The sequence below is a fragment of the Drosophila ananassae genome, chromosome XL (genome assembly GCF_017639315.1).
Source record: "Drosophila ananassae strain 14024-0371.13 chromosome XL, ASM1763931v2, whole genome shotgun sequence".
Classification (NCBI taxonomy): Eukaryota; Metazoa; Arthropoda; class Insecta; order Diptera; family Drosophilidae; genus Drosophila; species Drosophila ananassae.
Window position 1 is genome coordinate 7,252,920 of NC_057931.1, and position 24,328 is coordinate 7,277,247.

General features: G+C 41.0%; 2 protein-coding genes across 4 annotated transcripts in view; both read right to left on the reverse strand.

Moving 5' to 3' along the window:
• Positions 1–24,328, reverse strand: part of LOC6502149 (teneurin-a) — a 210,452-nt gene that overhangs the window by 149,946 nt on the left and 36,178 nt on the right. The gene's annotated exons all lie outside the window — the stretch shown is intronic.
• Positions 2,203–3,318, reverse strand: LOC6502146. Of its 2 annotated transcripts, none has more exons than XM_001966088.4 (2): positions 3,209–3,318; positions 2,203–3,126 (listed from the first exon to the last, which is right to left on the reverse strand). In XM_001966088.4, exon 2 carries the CDS (start codon positions 3,118–3,120, stop codon positions 2,743–2,745), a length of 378 nt encoding a protein of 125 aa, XP_001966124.1. In that variant the 5' UTR covers positions 3,121–3,126; positions 3,209–3,318; the 3' UTR covers positions 2,203–2,742. The 2 variants fall into 2 exon arrangements, with proteins under 2 accessions (XP_001966124.1, XP_044573011.1); XM_044717076.1 differs by having other exon boundaries at positions 2,203–3,157; positions 3,209–3,302.

Genomic DNA, 24,328 nt, shown 5'->3' on the forward strand with positions numbered 1-24,328 from the left:
CGGCACGGATGTACGTCAGATCCAGATCCATCCACAAATTTCTGGTTGAAGCTATCGCCGAGTAACCCCAGCTTTGGAGCCGAAGGAGGCGAGCATAGGAACGCTAATTCCTGCCCCGAGAGGGCAGCTAAATTCCCCATACCGACCAGATCCAGAACTCCGCCAGTCAACCTGATCTACGCCCAGCCCATCATCCCAGCCCAGCCCATATCAGCATCAATTGGTTTGCGGTGATGTTTTCGTAGGGTGATCGTCAGATACAAGAGAAAGAGCAGAAAAAAGCTCGTGTCTGGTTTAGTCTGCGCGTTGCTGATAGACAGCTAAGAACCCCGTTCGATTAGCTCCCAAACAAATACCCAAAATTAGGGAACGTCGCGATGATGGCGAAGGTGTCGTCCATGCCAAGTGTCATCAAAACCACTTGAAGTCTTTAGTTAATCTAAATATAAAGTATAATCTAAAAACCTAGTTTAGCAAATTTAAAATCGGTACAAAGTTAAAATCGGTAAAAAAATGAGGTTAAAACCACAAGCTAAAATTGTGTAAAAATATACAAATTAAAAAGGAAAGAAAAATATAAAAAAAAAAAGGAATAGATCAAAAACGGGTGTGATGTAAATTAGAACAGATGATTATTAGAAACGAGTAACAAGTTGAATTAGAAGAGGGCGAAATTAAATAAAAACGCCGATAAGACAAATTCGGTTAAGTCTCGATGTGGGTGTGTGTGCTGAAACTTTTAGTCTTCGCGAGTCGCTTTGGACTTGCATTTATTTACAGACTTCTTACGACACCTCCGATTTGGAAGCGCTTTCAACGGTGGAGTATATCAGGTGAGCAAAGTCTACCCAATATTTACCTTTTTCGTCTACATATGCATGTCATTTCGATTCAGAACCGAAATTGGAAATCAAATGAAATGAAAGTAAAACGTTGAAAATAAAGTTAACTTGTTAGGCACTATTAAAGAAAAAAAAAAGAGAAGATAAAATTAAAAATTAAAAAGAAAATATTTGAAAATATTGAAATTGCATCACATACGTTTGATTTAAAATATTTGCATTTAATAATAAATATTACACTTAGCAAAAATATAAATATATAAATAATACATTAAGAAATCCTTCCTAAATGCACATACAAATTATTAATGCCTAAATGCGAATACAAATTAATTATCATTGGTTCTAAGTAATAGAATTTTGTAAAACAGTAGTTAATAAGAAATGAAGTAATCTTTTAGGCTTTAACTCAAGAAAACAAAAGTAAACAAAACGAGATGTACACCTTTATGTTTAATAAATACGCTATTATAATGAAAGAGTAGAAAACCCTGTTGTAACTCCATGCCGATCACAGAGCCGTCGTAGGGTTATAAAATAAAAGGGGCCTGTTGCAGGATCGTTGGGAAAACGCACTGGCCATGGTAGGGTGGGCTGAAGACACCCCTTTTACATCTCGGGGTGCGCAAAGTGAGAGTACTATCCTAGTTCTTGTCTGTCCGTTTGTTAAGCTATCTCTTGTCCGGCCGAAATTGGCTCGTTTTTGCACGCAAATAAAACTGATTTATCCCAGATAACTATGAGCACCTGTAGGCTAATACTACTGAAGAACACCACTCCATTCGCTGACGAGCTAGAGCCGGAATTTAATGCGTGCCGTGTTATTAGCTTGCAAAGAACACCAGCTCTACGTTATTCGTTACATGTCAGAGAGCTTCGGTCGGTGGTAAAGTGGAGAAGATAAAGCCATAAATGCACGAAAATGAAAATAAATAGCAGCCGGTACAGTAAAACCTCGTCGTATCCACCTCCGACCCATTTCGAAAGCTAACCATTCGCTTCTATTGCCCATTCCCCGGGCACTTTCACTTTGACTTCTGGACGTAAAGTGAACTTAATAGCAATTGCTGGGAGGCCTCCACACTCTTCCGACCATCCTGTAAGTCAGTGGAGGGAAAATGGCTTGAAACTGGATTTTATTAACTATTACTTAACAGTTAGTTAGAGAATTAACTATTTTTGTTAAAGATTTTGTTATTAAGTCTTTAAAATGGACTAGTTTTCGGTTATAAGTTTGAAAGGAAACTCTAAAAGTCAGTTTGTTTTTTATGGATACATATCCTTTAGTCCTTTTATTTTAAGAGTGTGTTTATAATTTTAAAACAATGTTAAAATTTACTAAAATAGTTTATTTTATTAGTAACATTTGTAAAAGTTCATTTATTCGTTAAACAACTAATCTTAATCATTATAATAGCTAGATTTTTTTGGCGACACAGTTTTTGAGGAGAATTTTGATAAAATTTGAGGAAAAAACTGAAAAATAAACTCCTGATGGTTCTGCGAAGGCTTAGAACTGCAAAAAGGCCAAACTGGCAGCTCTTTTTGGCCAAATCCCTCTGCTTACGACTGCCTCCCTGGCCTGGCTCGGACAGACAATTTGACTTTTGATTTTGATGAGTGGGCATTTGAATGCAATAAACAGCTGGGGGAAGTAGTGGGGTGGATGGAGCACAAGTGGGTCATTACTGACAGCCTCGACAGGATGCGGGTTAAGGCTGCCAGGACTCGATGGCCCCGAAATGCAAAAGTACAGGCGGCACAAGGACTCGCCTGGCACAGGATACTGGCTGCTAGCTTTCTAACTTATTCTGTAGACCATTCGGGAGTGTAGGAACTGTGGCGCGTCTGAGAGAACTCCTCGGGTGTTCTGCTCCCATGTCAGGTACTTCTTCTTGTTCTAGTGGTGGTGGTGGCACTTCTTGTGTGGCCCAGTCGCATCCCAGTGACTGGGCGGACTGACGCCCCGCGGCTCCCGGAATGACAAATAGATCGGCAGAGGCGTGTCCACCGGCAGTCCGTCCCTGACCAGCTTGGTGTTCAGGAACCGATCCATCGCCTTCTTTTCCCGGTCCCGTTCCCGTGCCTCCGACATAATGGTGAACTCGTCGCGTCCGCCGGGAGGATTCTCCAGTCCGGCCAGTCGCCGGGCCAGCTGGATGCTGCGGACCGTGTCGTCGAACGGCGACCGGATGGGGGTGTCCGGCTGCCCAGAGTCCAGACTGCTGTGCGAGTAGTCCAGGTCCTCGTCAATGTCGAAGAAGCGTTCGTCAATCATAGTTCACTGCATAAACACAACAAGTTCCCAACAAGTTCTTCACAATTTTTCTATTATTTTCCCTAAATTGTAGGCTTTTTTCTCTTACCGATTTATAATTTTCAGCTATTAGTTGGAATTGTGAGAAGGTTATGACCGAAACAGTGAAAGTGCCGGGTGACATGTGATTATGTCGAAAACCAGGGCTTGCTAGTTGGCTTTTTATGAGCTTATAACTAATAACAATAAGCTCTTTGGTCACACTATTCCAGGGCTACCACTCAATTACCCGCGTATGAAGCATAATTTGAAGATTTTCAATAAATCTTGTATGTTTTATGTATGAATTTAATAACATATTTTCCAGAAAATGTTATATTAAATAGAAAACTATACAAGTATAAAGTATATTAGAAGAAAAGCCTTTAAAAAGTCTGCCTAATTTTAAAAAAGGAAGCTTAAATAACCCAGTATTCTCTTCTTAAATGCTTAAATATTAAGCTTAACACAAATATCCTTCTTAAAACTCACATAAAAGCCAATTTTCATACAAAAAACAAATAAAAATTGTACGTTTGAAACAAGAACCAGGGCTACCATGCTTCAGCAAACATAACTTTGCCACACTGGTGGTGCGGTCAGTGTTATAAAATTCCAAGGGACACCTTCTGTGGCTTCTGTGGGCAGACAGGAAACGGCCTAATCGAATGCCTTTTCATTGGTAGCCAGAGTTCTCCAAGTTCCAGCCAAAAGCCAATTGCTCCTGGAACCATTTTCTGTTTTTCCATTCCTTTTTTTTTTTTTTGTCCGTAGAGCACTTTGGTGCAATGGCAAATGCACAATTTCGTCTGCAAAATGCATATTTGTGGCATCCATTTGTATGGCTTTGTTGGGCCAAAGTCCGAACCGAAAGATAATCAAATACGCATTTCTCTTACTCTCTTTCTGCCACCGCCACCCGGGCCTGATAGTCGGGCCAGGCCTCCCCCCTCTAATGAACGAAGTTTTGGGCTGCCAGGGTTGCCATTATGTCAGAATTTTCAAAAATCAAGGCTTAAAGGGTATGGGAATAGTATTTTTTAAGAGATTATCGTTTGGTTTTAAGTTAGTTATTAGAAATATTTATAATCCTTGTTAGTTTTTAATATTTTTTGATTTTTTAGGTAACAACTCTATTAATGGAGGCCGGAAATAGGCCCCGAAATGGAAAAACTGCTCAGCATCAATTGCAATTTTAAAGTGCCGAGCGCTTTTCGCATCGAAATCCAACGAAACTTTGCTAACGAATTAAGAGCAAAATATTATATGTATTTCTGGGGAAAATGTTGCATAAAGCGTGGCAGGGGAAGGGGGAGGGGTGGCAGGAGGGGAGTTTAAGAAGTTTTTTTGGGGGATTTCGGAAAGTGGTTGGGGGTGTGTGGGTGCTGGGTGCTAGGGGGGTGGGGGCACGCAATTATTTTCCATGCTCCATTTTAACAATTTGGAGAAAGAAATGCGAGTCAGTGAAATGCAAAAATGAATGAATGAATGGGCGACTCCCGACTCTGTCTCTTTCTCGCTGGCAGTCGCCCTCTCTTTCCTGGAAAAGTGGGGCATTAAAGCCTAGCAGTCAACATTTTCATATGCATGCTTAAGTACTGAAAAAAAAAAAATAGGGAAAAACAAGTAGAAACAACAACCAAATGCCACAAGGAGCCAAGAAAATATTGAGTTAACCCGAGCAGCGCTGCCCTAAAAGTATGCAATGAAATGTTATTTTCCTCCATTTCCATTTCCACAAAAACTTTCAGAGCTTCAGAGCTTGTAACCCTCTTTCGGCTTAACCCCAAGACCCCTCTTGGCCTTCTTTTCTCTTTTTTTTTGGCTCAGTAAGCCACTGAAACTTCGTCAGATGCAGCTGCTGCTTTTGGCCGGGTCTTAAATTAATTGCGGCCTAAGAAGTTCACTTAAGCAATGACCTCAAAGAGATAATAATAGTACATACAAGTACACTGGCAGATACATGACTTTACTACACTTGACTTTAATACAAGAATAGTATAAAAAAGTTGAATTAAATTCCACACTTTCTAAAGAGTTTCAAGCGAAGGCTTCGACTCTGGTACAAAATACAATTTTATATATTTTTTCTTTAAAAAGATATATTATTTTTGTGCTATATAGTAACTCTAATAGACCCACTACTACCTATTTGATTGAATTGTTTTCCCCCAGAAACCTAGTTCACCTTTTTCCACTTAATGAATCGCAAATTGAAAAGGGAAAGCAGTTGTCAAGGGATGGTGGGTTAGCAAGGAAGGATAGCAAGTCCTGTGTGTCATTTTAACCCCTTTGTTGATGTAAAGCCTTCGATTTTGTGCGAATATCATCCCAATTCAGCACTTTCCACGCCGTCTGTTGGGTCTTTGGTGGCTTGGAGGAGTGTGGAGCGTATTTCCTCTGACATCAATCGTTATGCAGCTGATGCCTTTCATTGTTTTAGCCGCAGTATTTGCCAGGGACACAGAGCCAGGGAGCCAGGGAACCAGGGAGAACAGAGAAGTGTGTAACAGATATTGTCGAAATGGCATTGGAAGGGGGGGTCGTACTATACGTACTACGTAGTACGTACAATATCCAATGACAATGGAACCACAAAACCCACTCTCTATGAGCCGTCCTCGATCTCTTTCGTTGTCAACCGCAAAACGTTTAATTACATGTCAAAATGCGAAATGCATTGAACAAGACAGGAAGCATAACACTCGGCCTCATCCAAACCCAGAATCGTCCTTCCCCCTTTCATCTACGCCCCTGAACTCCCGCGAACCGAACTGAACCACTTCCTATGGCATCCGAAATGCTTCCTGAGCCGCTGCGTCATCATCAGCGTTGTATTTTATAGATAAAGCGCGGGCGTCCTGCGTCCTTGCGTCCTTCGTCCTTGCGTCCTTGCGTTCAGCTCCGAAATTCCCGTATTATGAGTGAACATGCAAAAACAACCTCATTACCAACGCAGAACATAGACCAGAACACACTCCCCCCCTAACACCCATTTGCAAAAACACAAAATACACTTATGAGGAGAGCCGCCCCCCCTTTCTGCCACTGAAGGCGGCGCCCCTGGGCTTTCAGGGCATTTCCGGCGAGAAGAGGGGAAGCCATTCCCTGGCAACGGCCATCAAACTCTGCCTGCCTAGATACCTTTTCCAAAATAAGCCAGTATTTTATTTCTTATCGAAAATTAATAAGCCAAGATGGCATTTTTTCCACCAAAGATGATCATTTTTGAGTTAAGGGTGCTCGGAATATAGGGGACATAATAATTCAGTTATCATAATCTGAGATTTTTGGAGATACATATTTTGTATCATATTACATATTATTTTAGTCTTTATAGACTTAATAGATTATAAAGTTAAATATGGTCTACAAACAGGCTTTAAGTATCTGGTATTTATTATATTAGTCATTAGTCATTATTAGGTATTTTGTGACATTTTTGGGAGTACCGGCTATCTATAGTCCTAGCTTTTTTGAGAAAAACGGCAAAAATATTTAATAACCAGGTATTATCAGTTTTTCTTAGCTTTTTTTGGGACAGTATGTATAATTTTAGTCCCCAAGTACCGGGTATTTATAATCTTAGCTTTTTTTGGGACAAAATGAATCAATTTTTTAAGCCAGAAAACTATTCTGATATGAGACTTCAAAAAATATCACATTATTAAAGCTCTATTTTTATCAAAAAAAGTACAAATCTATATACACTTTGTGCCTTCCAACTCCAACAACTTCCCCGCCGCCTCCAAGCCCTTAATGTTTTGTACTTTACTGTACCGCGTGTTCCGTAATTGCTTCCGGAACACAGGTTCGCGGCTTTGGCACGTGTTTTCACTTTTTAACATTTTTGTCGAGTTTTTTATGCTGCGGCTTGCCAGCAAAATTATTGACAGTAGGCGTTACCAGAAAACCCCAAAGCCGGCCTGCGAAAATCGATGTTGTTGGTTCGAAAAAAATCCAAAAAAAAAAGTGAAACTAGAGGGGAAAAAATGTGTGTGTTGGCAACTCAATTAATGGCTGCTGGAGGATGTTGCATCAAAATAGTTTACGGTGGCAAGGAGGAGGAGGTCCTTCAGGCACACACACACACACTAGCACACACGCCCCCTTGAAAATTTGAACTATGTCTGCGGCATGTGTCTGAGGTCATGTCGGGAATCCTGCTGGCATGTTGCAAGTTGCAAGCCTTGTGGCATGTTGCAAGCCAGATTTAGTGCCCTTGCTATCGTGAAAGGAGCTCCTCATTTGTCTAGTTGGAGTAGATGGCAGGAGTGCAGGAGGGCAGGACCTTGACCGAAAGCCAAGGAGTCCTTCCATCTCACCTAAAATCTAATTGATATAAATTTGCAAGGAGCGCTGTGCCGTCCCCCGCCGGGCGTCCCCCGCCCCGCATCCTTTAAATATCCGAAAGGATATTGGCCCACAGTGGCCGCAACTTTATTATAACGAAGCAGGCAGGTCCTTTACGCCGGGAATAGATACGCTGTGTCAGGACGCAGGACACAGGACACAGGACAGGATGTGCATCAGCAGTAGTGGCTTATTTCTTGTTGTTGTTGTAGGAAATTCATGGCACGCGGCACGTTCCATCCTGGCATCCTGGAAGAGTCCTTTCACACAAAAAAACAAAAATATGGGAAGCCAGGAGGATGCCAAGTGCTTGCGTAAAAATGCATAACGGCGCCAAAAGTCAAAGAGCAAAAGTTATTTTATACACATTATATTCCTTCTTTTTTTTTGGTCCTTGGCAAGGATTTGAAACACACACACACCCAGGCACATACTTTGCAATTGTGAAGCCAACGAAGTAACTCTATATTTGTGAAATTTTATAAATTCTGTGATGGAGAGCTCATGAGCTTGAACAGTAGATTATGCGATGAATAGTTTCAGGCTTAAGAGCTGAACTGGCTTACAAATGGGATAAGAAATTAAAAGTAAAATAGTATTCAGAATAAAAAACATTAAAATAATAGTTACAATTGCTTTGAAAAGCTTGAACCGGTAACTGGACTTTGCTAGAACCATTTGGGAATTATAAAGATATTTAAAGGTAAAATAATAACATAATCTACATATTTCAAGAATATTTCTGCGTTTAGAAACATTTTGTGAAAGATATTTGCAAAACAAACTAATTTAAAATCATGTTTTGAATTAAAATTTCAGTTGAAAGTTAAAATGCCCTCGGGAAGGATATGAGAGAAACACAACCCAACCCAAGGGGGATTCCAAAATGGTGTCAGTAGTGGTTGCCATTCAAAAAAAAAGGATAAAAAAAATGGAGAAAGACAAAAAAGGCGCCAGGAACGAACACACACACACACTAAGAACTAAAAAAAAAAAATAAGAGTAGAAGGAAACTATTAGAAGGTGTTGGCTGGCAACATTTTGCAGAGAGCCTGGCGCAAGGATGCGCATAAATTGCAGGCACCATGCATAAATGGAAGGATATTGCTGCAGCCCCGGCCAGCCTTTGATCCTGCTCGAGTTTCTTTCACACAGCTCGTCCTTTTCCTTTTTTTTTTGTTTGCCAAAAGGTAACAAGGAGCAACATGGCAAGCCGGGGCCACGATGAGCCTGCGAAAGGATGAACCAAAAAAAAGGGGGGGAGGTAGGGAATCGACTGAAAGGAACTGTGATTAAAGGGGGATTCCCTAATTGATAAGAAAGCTGAGATTGAGGAAAAGGGAAATTGGGAAAAAGGAAATTGAAAATGTACTTTCCCCAGAAAATTCCATTTGAATTTAATTTCTTACTCGTTTTTCATGCGATTTTTTTGAAGTAAACAAATATTTGGAATTTATGTGAGCCATTTGTCAGCTGGAGATCGAATCCTTAAATCCTGAATCCTGGATTGACTCCCTGGGTGACTCCTTGCTGGCCGCGTCATCTGGTCGCGGGAATGAGATTTATGATTGCCTTTGTGCAGCCATCCCTGACTTGGCCTGGCACCTTTCAGCTTTCAACTGCCTCGATATCTGTCTAGGTGGGTGTGAGTGGGAGGATGAGTGTGTAGGGTGGGCGTGGGCGTGGTCGTGGCTAGGTGATTACCTAAAGCAAACACAGACAGGAGGGCAAACAGCAGCTGACAAACCCACTCACCGAAGGCCTGTCCCAGCCATTGTTGCAGATTGTTGTGCGAGCAGCTCTTCTGCGAGTGAGGAGTGAAGAGCCCAAAGGATGCAAGGATACTCAGGGTTCGGGGGATGAGGTTGGCTATGGCCTCAAGGCTTGCCAACAAAAGGATAGGATGGATGGCCTGTCCTGTCCTGTCCTGTTCTCAGCTGGGTCATCGGCTTGGGCCCGACCAACGCATGTGTGAAAAGAAATGGCAGATGGAAGGTTGGAGAGATGGTGGTGGGCCAGAGATCCCAAGGCAGGATCTCGTTGAGTGCACGCGGCGTATACGTAATGCATTCAGGTGGAATGCATATGTGTGCACTCACACAGTTAGAGAACAGAAACAGAAAGAGACGGCACCAGCCACTCGTAGCGTGTGTGAACAGTCACTTGATTGTGTTATTATTATTGTTTCAAGTGTTGCTTTCTGTTCTCCTTGTTTATTCGCATGCATTGTAACTGTAGCTGCCCTCGGTGCGAGGGCACTGAGGAGGGGGCCAGTGCCAAAGGACCAGTGGCACAGTGGTAGTGGCTGCACAAAGGACGTTGCTCCTTTCCGCTGCCAGCGACTAAATGATGTGGAAACTGAAAAAACTGCTGCATTCATTATAGCTCTGCAAATAGTGTGAGCTGGAGAAACAATTCTCTACTTAAATAAATAAATTATAATTCTAAAGAGTTTAAACTATAATTAACATTAAAACGGTAAGTCAAAGGACCTATGAGTCCCGTTACTCTGAAGAAGTGGCGCCCAACTGTGGGGCCTTTAAGGCATAAATATACGTGGCGTCTTATACCTTCTTAAATCTAAAATCTTACAGATATTAAATCTATAAATTCGGTATAAGCAATTCCATGGCAAGTACCCTTGCTCCACTGTACAGTGAAGTCCCCTGCTTTCCGCCAATTCAATGGTTTGGGGATGCATTGTTGCGAGCACACTTGAATGCACTCGAGTGTGCAGCGAACCGAAGTCGGGCAAACGACCCACTGTCCCTCAGACTGGATCCTTTTCCGACCCACCACCCTTCCGGGCGTATTTGTTCCAATAATGTTTTCATTATCCCTTTCGATATGCGATTGCAAGGCTGGATAGCCAGGATGGCTGGCCTGGGCATAATTCGCCTGTGGATTTTATTGTTTACCAGATATGATGGATCATAATTTTCGGGGCATGCAATAAATATGAGGCGGATGCAATGTTACACAATATTAACTACAGTTCTCCCCCTTCTCGTGTGTGTGCATTACTTGTGGCATTTAATGTTGGTATTATATTATACGGAATAATATGCAACAGTCATGCCAGCCATACCATGCAAATGAATGCACGGTTGCTCCGCTTTTAAGCGAAATATTCCAGCGAAGCACTTATTCAATTCATTTTGGCGAAAACCGGATTGACCTGAAAATGGTCGGATTCCTTTCCTTTTTTATATTTTTTTTTTTCCACATTTTTCCCTCCATTTACATTTACTCGGTTATTGTGCAAAGAGGTAATTTATGAAAATGACTAAACGAATGCGTGCAAATTATGCCTTTTTCGGGCAACGGCGAGAGCAGGAGGACTTGGTAAGGAATATGGGTTAAGTGCAGCGGCAGGATGTTGGTCTCGCCGGATGTTCTGGGTCTCCTCGACTCCCACTCTTTTGTTGCTTCCTCAACAGTCGTAAACAAAAAGGTAGCTGTCCCGGCATCCTCGCCTTCCAGTCCAGCCCCGTCCAGTGGTAATGGGTATTACGAGAGACTTATGGTTTAGAAAATATTTTAAATTCAATATTTTGTTAAATACAGTTGGTAGTTCTCACTGGTATTCTATAGAGACTCTTAAAATAGAGATCCATAGCAGGTTTTTTAAGATTTCCTAAGCTAGGGTATCCCACATTTTAGTTTCCGGATAGCAGTTGTCGTTTGCAGTTGCAGAGTTCGTCCTTTTTTGCAGCTTGTTTGCAAAATGCATCTGGCCTGAAACGGAAGGCTGGGACGATGATAAAGCGGCAGGATGACTCCTTGCCGGCAGCTCCTTTTCGCCCGGCTCCTGCTCATTAAAAATTACCCTTCTTATGGTGAAGTGGAATTAAAATCGCGGCAGTTGGTGGCGGCGGCGTGTGGCGCGTAAAGTTCCTTTAACTGTTTATAATACGCAACGCTGCAGAAGTACACACACTACCAGACAGGAGCAGGACTATTGAGACCAAGCTTGGAAGGAACGAGTGCCGAGTGCCAAGTGAGGAAAACAAAGCATCGTCAACAATGAATTAAAAACACAAAGTTACTTTGCCACATTTCTTTCTGGCTCTCTGGTTGTTTTCCTCCTGCTATGCTAGGTTTACTGGAAGTCCTTTGTTTCTCCGACTACAGTCTGCCCCTTGGGCTTTGGAACTACTATCGATTCTATCGATAGACAAGCCTTGTTAGTAAGCATTGTAGTAACGATAAACTATTGATAACATGGGCTTTTCAGGTCTTTAGTTTGGAAACTACCTTTCAAAACATGACTTCCAAAGCCAAATAGATAGTTCCCGAGAACTTTATCCACGAAAAGCCACGGAGAAGAAAACTTATTAAGAGATTAAGCCTCTAATAGGCATTTCCACGGGCTTCACTGTACCATCTGCCCTGAAAGAGGCGTGAAAGTTAAGAGGGGCGTTGTGCGGAAAAGTTGGCTCCCAAGTCATTAAGACTAATGGCCACCTACGTTGGGTGGAAGGGCTGGTTGGGAGTTGGTTCCCTCAATCGTGGGGCTGGACTGGGAAGGACCGGAGGATCCTGTGGCTGTGGCCAGCACAAATAACCAAGTAGTTGTTCGGCGGCTTTGATTTTGTAGCACACGTCTGCCGAAACCCAGTCCATTGTTCGCAACTTGGCTTTGTTTCGGTCTAGACTCTAGACTGACTCGGTTAGAGATGGCTGGGCATTGGATTTTCCAATAAAATTGTTTCAACAAGACTGTACTTGGTTGTTATCGATTTTTTCGATAGATCTAGGCAACTTGAGACATGATAGTTGAAGAATTTTATGATTTAGTTATTAAGAATTTAAGTATGAGCCTTACCTATAAGCTTAATCATTTTATTATATAATCTTTAAACTATTTTCTATCGATTGTTATCGATTTTTAGTTTATCTATCTGATTATCTGATTATTTCGATACAAAATTCTATGCAAATTATAGGAAATACATATAATAGATTTCTATATCCTTCATCCCACAAACACTCCTACTCTGAAACTATAACTTATTATCCAAACCATTATCTCCGATAAATATCGATAGCAATCATCCTTGGCTTTCGTCTCTATTAGCATTCCTTTTCTGGGAGTGGGCTGGTCTCTGCCCACTCCGTCTCTGTCTGGAGTGTAATTAAGCACTTCAGTCGAGTTGTAAAATGTTCCCCGCCACTGGACTCGGTCGGAATACAATTTAAGGCAACCATGCGGCTATATTGCGGCCTTTTCTCTATTTTTTGTTCGTACTACTACTTTCTAGCTGCTTTTTTCCTCCACTTTCGCTGTCTGGCCTCCATTGACTGCCTTTGAATTGTGTTGCAGGGCTTAGCCCATTTTTTCTTCTCCCCATTTTTTTTTTTTTGTTTTTGGTTATTGAGTTTCGATGAAGAGGAATACCAGTGGCGGTGGCCAAGGCCGCCATAACTTGGCCCGAAATATCTGGCCTGGCCTGGCCGCATTCTAGACATTCTAGAGCCGGCTAATGGCCAAAGTTTAGATCCAAGTTTTTGAAGTTTTTCTCTATCGGAGTGTTTTGTATACAAATATTTCGTTAGTGTTTCGCTCGAGTTAGTAATTGGTAAGAGTTTTATTTAAAAAATAATTTTGAAAGACAGTAAAGTCAGTAAAGTGGCATGAAATTGCTGGTAAAGTCCCTTTTGCTCATCAGCTGGTCCTGGTCCCTTGATTATGGAACTGAAACAAGAACTCCTTCTTCCACTTACTCGAGTGCTCATTACTCGAGAGTGCGAGTGCGAGAGGGCTGAGGCAGAGGCAGAAAGTTTTCCCGGAGACTTGACAGATTGTTTGGCAAATTGTCGTGCAAATTGCAGACGAAATGGGGAATTGCTCCCCATTCCCCGCTCTACGACATGTGAAGTTATGCTCTTTACTTTATTTTTTTTTTGGCGCCTGTCGGTTATCCCTTCGGGGCGGAACTTGTATTCTTCAACTTGATGAAATTATTTCCGTATAATTTAATTGCATTACGAGAGAGAAATGATATACATAAGTGCATAGTGCTACTCGAGACCCGGGGGTTTTGTAATTTCTGATTTTTTATTTCATTTTTTTTTTTTTGGGGATGGGGAACTGTAGGCTGCATTCATTAAGTGCATGGTGTCTTCTTTTCTGTCATTTCCCCATGGCGTTGTCAACAAGCTTTCCCCCCTCTTTTGGGCTTTTCCATCCTCCCCTCCTTCCCTTCTTTACATTTTCCGCATAATCGTCTGTCTTCATCACGGCGGAAAAGCGGAGAAAGTAGCGAAACAGAAACAGAAACAGAAAAAGAAACTGAAGAGGGTAGAAATTTATGCTTGACATAGAAACACAATTTCGCCAACTGTCGGCCATTTTATTCTTATTCCCAGCACCACCCCTCCATCTTTATTATTCGCCCCGTTGTTTACCGTTTTCACCTTTTTGCAGGCATCACACCTTTGGTCATCGGCTGCCCTGCCATGTCCTGCCCTGCCATGTCCTGCCATGGCCGAGTGATTAATTGCCAAGCCGACTCGGGCCAACTTTACGAAAATTTAATGGCTTAAACTCATTAAGTCTGTTTATTGGGGCTGCCGGGAGTAATCGCCTCAGGATCTCTAAGAATCAATGAACTTGAAAATTTCTCTCAAGCGGTTGGCAGAACCCCTTTCTTGGGGCGCTGCTTTAGGATGTACGGCTCATATAGCTTCACAGAGAAAGCCCTTTTTCGGTGCTGCTGCCTCATAACGTACGGCTCAAAATAGATATTATTTATATTATTTTATTTATATTCTTAGAGTATTCTAGTCTCTGTTTGAATTTATTTCTCTTCACCGCTAGATTGAGTTCCAAAGCGGGCCATAAAAAGTAGTTGGAAAAAAATGGAATGAAATTAAAACCGGAACCGTGAAACAAACAAATATTTCTCAGGTTAGTTGTCTCTGTTTTCTATGTTTGATGTTCTGTAATAAAGCCTAAATTAACAGTCTTTCGAGGGGAGTTTCAAGACTACTTTGTTAGAAACTATACTTTAAGTCCTTAAAAACTTATTAATAATTAATTCTCCAACAAACCTTCACTGAAACACTCTCTTTGTGGATTATCTTTTGGCTTTTGGGAACTATTCCTAAATGAAAAGTGCATTTTGGAAATCTCTCTTCAAAAAATGTCAGAAATTTTTGGAGAATGTGCCGGGAAATGCAAGTCCAGAGTCAGCCCTCTGGAAATGAAAAAGAACGCAAAGAATGCGACACAGGTGAGTGAGTGAGTGGGATATGTGGGGCATGTGTGGCATGCCCCATGTCCGTGAGTGTGGCAAGGGGTAGAGGAGGAAAAAAAAAACAGGGGGCAGATAGTGCTCGGGCGCAATGCATCATGATGACGAAGCTGTTGACACTTCATAAATACATGAGTTGCAGTCAGAGAGGCTCCTCACAGCCACACAGATACACACACACACTACCATACACTGTTGTATCTGTGTGTGTGTGTGTGCGGACTTAAGTGGATGTAGATGCAATTGTTGTTCTTCACTTGGCTACCCCTTAAGCCAGGATGGGTTTTCATTGCAGGACTTAACACAGACTAAACAAACGTCAATCGGCTTACGCATCCTTATGCCATCAGGCTGCTGTTGATCCTGCCTAAAGGATATCAATTGGGTCGACCCGTTGGCACTTTGTTTTGCTTTCTCTTCTGTTGTTGGCCTTTGCCGTTCAGCCGTTCAGCCGTTATGCCGTTTTGTCGAGTCCTTTAACCAATTTACACGTGTATCACTCATACGCCCTGTTGGCCCGGCCAAGCCCTCTGATTCTTGGCTTCCCTGAAACCGGCCACTGTTTTAATAGAAACCAAAGGTAAAACACGAAAATGCTCTAACACTTGCATATATATTTTTTATGGTATAAGTAAATTAAATACATAAACTTTAAAAGCAAACATAAAAATAAAACATTTTATTTATTTATTTAGTAGTTAGTGCCAACAAAGTGTCATTTATTTTGTCATTTTGAATGTTTATTTTTATTTTTTTTTAGGGGGGAAAGCCACCAACAAATTCGTTATCCTATTACACATTCAACAAGTTCCAAATCGAATTATTTGAATGTGTTCATAATCATAATTGCTGATAATTATTGCACTTACATGCACTTCCGTGCCGCGAAAAACGGACAAATCAGTTGGACCTAATTAATATCTGGCTAGAATTGTATTTTGGCCCTAATCGCATTACAGCCATTTCGAGGTCTGTCAATAATTGAACGATAATTGCACAAATCAGGTGGATAATTGTATTGTTTAGCGAGTGTCCTGGAAATTAAAGGACTCTCTCAACCGCAGTTTATTTTATTCTATTTTTTTCTGACAACCTTTTCCCTTATGCGTTTTCCGCTTAATGTCGCCCCCGGGGCTTCCACGGAAATAGTGCCATGAAGCATTTAATAAACCGAAAAGTTCTGGCCAAAAAAAAGCAGGTAAGACTGCCAGGGGAGGGGGGAGGGGAGTGGAGGGGTGGGACAAGAAAAATGAATCACCGACAAATTACGGTAAGAAAGAAGAAGCAAATGGCAGCAACAACATACCGTTATGGCAGCTTCCGTCTTTTATTGTTTGCCACACTTGGCAGCTCCTCAGGACACCCACACCCCCCCCCCCTCTCTTAAGAAAAAAAAAACCCTGCCACGCCCCCTACTCGCCTTACAATTCCATATTCCGACAGAGAGGCTGTAAAAATTTCCCCATAACTTCCACCGAAAAGCGAACGAAATGAAAAAGGTCTTATGAAATATGCATATGATCATTTTGGCCTTGTGCCCAAGTCAGAGACTACACTGGGAGAAAAATAGTGAGGAGAGGAATATTAAGCACTCATATGAGGGCTAAGATGTACAGTTTTTGTGGTAATTTTGGAATATATTCAAGTTCAGAGGAGGTTTCTTTTAAAAACATTTTCTTAAAAAGGTTAGAGGTTCGAAACAAACTATTTCTTTATTAAATACTTTTTAGAATATTAAAGATATATATTTTTGATATTTTTTTATAGATTTACAATTCTATAAAAGTCATAAGAATATAAACAATATGAAATATATACATATTATAATAATAATAATATTTATAGCATAAAATATACAACCTAATTTCTTTAAACATATTTATGAAATAACTTCAGACTCTATATTAGTACTAAATATTACTAAAAAATAACTATAGAACTAATATAAATAAAATAAATATTAAAAGCAAACAATTTTAGATCAAAAATAGACCCACCACATATTCCTCACAGTGTAATCTCCATCTGAGGAAAATTTCATTAAAGTTCAAGTGAAAATTCTTATTTGAACTTTAAGATGTTCGCACTGGGGATTCCCGGCAGTGGCAACAAGGGTATAAAGAACAACTGACGGGGGATGGTTGGTGGTATGGAATGGATGGTTAAAAAACAACATCCGCAACGTAAAAAAGTTGTTGGCTGAGGCTGAGAAACTGAGGCAGAGAAATTACCTGCAACGTAGGTAAACAAATGCCCCAGCAAGATGCCAAATGAAAAACTGGGCTGGCTAGTGGGCTAGTGGGATAGTAGTGTGGCAAGTATGAGGAAGGGAATATGGCCAAAAAGGAGGAAAAAGAATGGGGAAAAGAGTTTACGAAGTAAAGGACTCGGTGCTTGAGAAGGAAAAAACTTAAGTCGTTAGGCAAACCCCGGGCAGCAAACAATTCCCGGCATGTCTGGAATTTCACTTTGCTCTCGGAAGTGCCCTGACAAGTTGCCTTCGTCCTTTCACTTCGATCGACTTGTAAACTAAACCTCAACGAGCATCAGGAGCCGTCCTCTCTCAATACCCACTATATGTGTATATCCTCATAGTTTTATATACCAGTTACTGCCTTTGTATGACAGACAATCAATGTCTGACAGCGCCGCAGACCGGACAGGTTCACAAAGCCCATGCTGAGTTTTCAAATCATCAGTCCTGACTTCTCAGTCCAGCCAGCAGTCCACAGGCATTGCATTTCAAATTTCAGTATTATGAAGGTATCTCATTGTCTTAATAAAGGGATTGTTAATTGGCCTAAAGGATATGGAAACCTATAGATGCCTATTAGAGTAATGCCATTAAGAGTATGCCATGCTATAGTTACTAGATTTCACTAAAATCTTTGTAGATATTTTTAGTATTTTATATAGATTTTCCATAAAATATATTTAGCTTAATCTTTGATTAATATTTACAAAATATCTTAGTCTCTTAACTTATACACTTCTATGAAAAGTCTTCAGAATGATTATTTATTAGAAATCTCAAAGTGTTGCCTACTTTTAAGCGCCTTAAAAAGGATTACAAATTATGTGTATTTAAAGATATTTTTGTAATGCCATAATATAGTAGTTCTAAGATATAATAATAGATCCTACTAGGATACTAGGATAGATGGGCTTTGAATTCATTATTATTATTTTACAAATTCACTTACAGCTCATCATTAAGGACCAATAATTTTGTTTTAATTTCTCTTTTACAATTAACCACCTGTCGTGTAATTAAGCATATTTATTGACAATTATATTGGAACACAGGCCATAAATGAGCCCGCAACAAATGGGTTAATGACTTCGATTTGACAGATGCGTTGTTTCTGGAAATTAATGACAGATTGGAAGGCGAGACCGAGCCAATTGTGATTCGAAAATTATTTGCCACAATCGCAATCGGAATTCCCCAAGGAATTCCCGCTGTTCCCTGTCCGTTTGTCCATCTGTCCGCCTGTCCGTTTGTTTGTTTTTGGTCTGGTCGTTTGTTTGCATGTTCCATAAAGGATATTTATCTTGAGGTTTTGTTCTGGCTGTCATTATTCAGCGACTGGACCAAAAACTCTGTCCCTCCCTCCCTCGACTGGCCTCTTCATAAATTATAACACTCACACACACACACACACACACAGAGAGAAGAACACTCACACAGTTACGCTGACGTTAAAGTATTTATCACAATGACAAAATCAGTGATGCCCGGGGGGGAGGAGGAGGATGGGCAACTGGGCGGGTGTATTATCGGTGGGCGGGGCATTACTTTAGGGTTTAAATGTAGCATATTTACAAATTGTTTACAAACACATATACACACGCACATCTGCCCACACAGCCCACACACACAGAGAGACTGACACATAAAAGCTCACACACGTGCTCAGTGTGGTGATAAATGATAACAAATTAGCGGTTTGTCTCTTAAGCGAAAAAGGGGCGCACACACACAAAAGAAGATACCACAAAGTTACCGCAATGCAATAAATCACATCACCTGGGCACACTTACACACCAACACCAACACCAACACACGCACACTTGCCAGGACCTTCTCACGCACAACCAAAAATGGCAGCCAGTACGGGAGGACTCGACTAAGAAGATTGATTCTCTCCATTTTTTTAATGAAAGTATAAATAGAAAAAAATATAATATATTTATAGAGTTTTAAGAGAAATAGAATCAATAAAAGATATAGTACTTGCACATCCTTTTCATTTAATTAAAAGACTTCCATTAGAAGCTCCACCGTATCACGCATACGCCGTGTAAGCCCGACCTGAGCTGCTTAGGCAAGCAAATGGGAAATCGAAGGGAGAAAACCCGAAGGGAGGGAGGAAGGTGAACGAGTTACCTGGTAACTGGAAACTGGAAACTGGTAACTGTGAAGCATGGCCTCGGCATTTATATCTTGCACCGAAGGAGTTCTGCCGGCAATTCCCCAGGATGGCCGGGATGCCAGATTTCGCAGGACTTTTAGCGTCGGGTGTTAAGTGGCGCTTGGGCATAATTCATGATGCACGGCGGCTGTTTTTGCTGCCTCTGCTGCTTCTGTGCTGGATTTTTTTTTTCTCTGTTTTTCTGTTGCGCCCTCCTGTTTTTCCCCAGCACTTTTCCCCCGGTTTTCCTGCCTGCCTGGACTACTGGCTGGGCGCATTTTAATTATCATTTTGTGGACTCAGACGCGTTTTGGTAACCACGCAAAATTTAATGAGCGACCGTTCTCTGCGAAATTATAGCCAAACATAGAGCTATACCGGGGGAGGCAATACATATAAACACTGGAGCCAACATATATAGTGGGCGCACACTTATAGACCCGAGGCCACAAACTCCGACACCTAACCTCTCCAGAAAATTCAGTTTTTGCCTTTTTTACGCCCGCCTCCTGGTCCGACTTTGGTGAACTTATTTCATTACATTTAAACTAGCCGCACGATATTTGCTTTACAGTTTTGCACTCTAATGAAGAAACTTTGCGGCCCCATATGCCCCGGCCCTCGCCTCGCCCGGCTTCGTTCCTGTGTTTTTCGGGGGTGTATACTTTCCAGGGGAAGTGTGTGTGTGTATGTGTGTGTTTGTTTATCGGGGTCACCTTTTTCGGTGAGGGGGCGAGTCAGCGGCGAGTGGAACGAAAACTTCCAAGTCTGGCGCTTGAAGTACGGCACAAATCCATTTTTGTAATCAAAATAATGGCTCGGATTAAGCCAAGAAGGCAAGCAAACTCGGAAGCGATATCGGGGTCGCCAGAATTTAATCAACTCATTATAATTAAAGTTTAAAGAGCATAGGTTTTGGGGCTCAACTTTAAATAGTCCAAGAATTTTCAGCCTACGAACTTCCTCTATTTATTCCCCCAAAATAATAATTTATGTATAAGATGGCATTCTGGTAATAGAAGCTAGAACTTCATGTCCTTTAGGGGAGGTACAACTTGTAAAAAATTCGAAAAATTTAAAAACGACATTAAGGCAATATTTTATATTAGGACTCACGGTATTCGAAGCCCTGTTTAAAAAATGGTATTTCATTTCCCGATCGGATACAAATTGGCAGAGCTATGGACATCGGAAGGTGGCCAGAAGGGGGTATCGCAAAAACCATAGATTTCACGGGGGTACCCCTTGGAAAAATTGAAAAAATTTTAAAATGGCTTTTAAGCTATATTTTAAACGTGGAATCGAAGTGTTTCAAGCCCTGATTACAAAATGGTACTTTATTTCCCGATCGGATACAAATTGGCAGAGCTATGCACATCGGAAGGTGGCCAGATGGGGGATATCGCGAAAACCATAGATTTCATGGGGGTACCCCTTGGAAAAATTGAAGAAATTTTAAAATGGCTTTTAAGAAATATTTTGAATGATGAATTGAAGTATTTGGAGCCCTGATTACAAAATGGTACTTTATTTCCAGATCGGATACAAATTGGCAGAGGTATGGCTATGGGAAAGTGGGGAAAACCGAAAAGTTCGGAAAATCCAAATTTTTGTGGGAAACCCCAAGCTTTAAGGCTAAAGTCACTAAAGCTTTTACAAAATAAACACAGTTTTCAGCCCATATTCCCTGAAAATAATTAGAATTAAATCGGTTGAAAACTGGAGCCTTTGAATAATTGTGTTTGCATTTGAAAACAATTAAATATTCACTAAATAAGCCCTTTATTGGGGCTTTAAATGCATTTTGATTTGATTAATTCATGCCTGGATGGAGTTAATCAATAATGCATGGGCTTTTTAATTTAAGTAGTTAGGGCCCATGAGGTCTGGCATCAATTATGTAGAATAGAATGTCTGGAGTGTGGGCGCACGAGAGCTGTTTATGAAAATGGAAACACAAACGAAACTTAATCACTTCCCTATGAAAAGGAGCCCAAAGTTATGGGCGTTCTTGTTAATCAACACAATCGGGCGAAATGGGCGACGATCTAATTTTAAAAGGGCCATAGCCGGCTGCACAAAATGGCAGAGTGTGGGGATGAGTGTTGGCCTTTTTTGTGGGCCTGGCTTAAAGGGCCTGGCATTTTTGAAGTGGCCCATAAAAAAAGGTGACAATGTGTGCGATACACTCTCCCACAAACACACATACCCCCGTTCCCATTCGCAAACAACAGAAATAAGAAAAAAACAAATAGGGGAAAAACATGCACGATAATTTTAATTTCCTGTGCCGGGAGGTCGAATGCTTCTCACATTTATGATGAAACTGCGAGCCAGGCTAACCCACACCCACATCCCACAGCCAACACACTGCATCAGTAAGCCACTGGGCCACCCGAAAACCACCCACAAGTTCATTGCTCAGTGGGGCGACGCATAAAAGCGCGCTTCACTTATTTCAATCAAATTACGGCCAATGAATATTGAACTATCGGGTTTCTACTAGAGCCACACACACCAGCCCACACACCCGCACACACACCGCACACATATCGTTGGCAAAAATAGTTTTTCGGTAGCAACTAAAAACGTTGTGGTTTTTGCTTATATTATTTTTTTTTTCACCCCAGAATTTTTTGGGATGAGGGAGGGATAAGTCGAAATGGGAAACAATTGATTGGCGACGCCCGGCGAAAAATTATCGAACCAAGTTCGCTTTGAAATTCGATTAAAAAATTTCCATTCGCATATTTACGCATATTGCATTCTATTTGCATACCAATATCAGGGGGGGGGGGGGGTCGTAATAATATCCATCAAATATTTAAGTACAGGTAGCTTAAATAAAAAGTACAGCCATAAAACAAATAGACAGGTTTTCGAACTGTGGTCCTCTTATCAGGATTTCAAGGGACTTTTCCATGTAATTCATACAGATTAGTTTTGTGTTTTCTATCTTTATTTATTATTCCATGTTTCGTATATAGTTTCATTTGGATTCTTCCATTACTTTTGCCCATTAATCAATTAATTTGTCCCACTGTGTCCGCCGCCGCCGCCGCTGTCCAATTGGCCTGCCACTTTCTGGGCCGGCATCGTTTGGCTTTTGCCATTTGACTGAGCGCATAATAAAAATTGGCACATATTTCTGGTTTTTTTCAGCTGTAACTGTTGCAGTTGCATTGTGTTTTCACGATTTGTTCTGGATATGGCAGTAACAATATCGGGAATATATCGAAAAAAAGGAATATCAAACAGAACAGGGAAAACAGATAAAGTTGTTCTTTAAAAGTGACAAATTTTTAGTTCTTTGAAACTTATTATCATTGTCTTGTGGCTTTCTACTTAGCTTTTTTTTAATTCCGATAATTTTCGATAGTTTCGATATCAGATTTTTAGAGTTGTATTCCGATATATCCCTTTATCTAATATAACAAATTATAACAAAAGGAAATCGTTTTAAACAAATGGTTTCAGTTTATAAATTGTTTCTTGTAAAAAAGTCAATATTTTTTAGTTTAAGCTTGTATATCCTTCGAATTAAAGAATCCTTAAGATATTTTCTTCCGATTCGATAGTTTTTCAGAGCTGTATTCCGATATATCCCGTTAGCTAGCATCTCCAGCCCACCAATTACACCCGCTCGCATATGTATCTGGTGCAATGGGAATGTTTCCCACAATTTTGTACCTTTTATTTTCGTATTTTTTTTCCAATTTTATTTTTTTTGCATTCGGCTCGAACTTGCATTTATTGAATGCCCGCTCACGCTCACGCACACGGCGGCACGCGCCGATACTTATGCATAAATTATGGGAATCGCAATGCGTTGACTGTCAGTTGGCCAGCGAGGAGCGAAATGTGTGCAAATAATTGCAAGTTCGGTGTTTTTGCGGCGACCAGGAGGAGGACCAGGGACTGGGGTAATGGACGCCATGCAGCGGAAAATAATGGCGGGCAGGAATGGCGAAAATAAAAAGGAAACAGGAAGGGTAAGCCGTAAGAAGGATATTGTCACCTGAAAGAACCGGATATACCCGGTACTTGTGGTTGAAAAACTGTCTTAAATCAAGTGGCTATTTATTTTTAAATAGTTCTCGTCCTTAAAACGTTGTAGATCCTTGCCAAAGGACAACTTGCTACCTACTTGATGACTATAATTAACCATCATACTTTCTCATTGGGCTTGAGGCACATTTTAATAACGTGAAGGTTGAAGCCTTTTAAGGAAATTAAAAGTTGTTTGTTGGCAGCGTTTACTTTCTTAATATTCCTGTCTGGGGCATCGAGTTTCCGGTTCCGGGAAGTAAGAAATAAAATGGCGACGAGCAAGGCGGAATGAGGAAGGAGGTAGGAGGAGGAGCAAGGCATATCCTTGAGCTGCACTCATAAAGGAGCAATTAAACGGCAATGTTTATGACAGTATCCTGTCGCCGTAATATTGATTCCATTAATTGCATTTTTCTTTCCTTAGATGGAGAGTTTAAATTCAGATTCAAGTTCATCTATTTATTTATCTGTTGGCTGAGGAAACAAGGGCAGTGTCCTTTTATTTTGTGGTGGATGGTTTATTTTAATGGATCCTGTTCCTTCGGCTTGCATGCTTGTCCGCCATTTGGTTGTTTGTCTGGTTGCCTGACTGACTGACGGCTCCTCTGCCTTCGTCCTTCGTCTTTCGTCCTTTCTCGCCCTGCCTGTCTAGCTGCCTGGCTGCCTGTCCGTATGCCTGCCAAACGAAGGGCTGGAAATCATTGGGCGGGGAAAGAAATGCATCGACCCGGCAACCTAACAACCCATCGACCCAGTGACGTTGCCTTTGGTTTGGATTTCACTTGCATTAAGTGCTTCCTGCCCTGTCACTGAGAAGGTCCTGTATACCAAGCTCCCGAGTCCCATGTCCCCATGTCCTGGGTCCTGGTTCTTGGGTCCTGCGACGAACCGCTTTGTGCCTTCACCTTCGTGTCACTCAAATTAAAAAAAAATCAAAAAAAAATATAGAGAAGAAGTGCACACAGAAATGCTCGTGTCACATACTCGGCTTTCTATCTATTTGGCTCTCTACACTGAGAAATATTTTTTAAATTAAAAAAAAAAGCATGTTAGCTCACTTTTCTTTCCAGTTATACTCTACTTTAGTATTTAACATTAATATAAAATTAAATA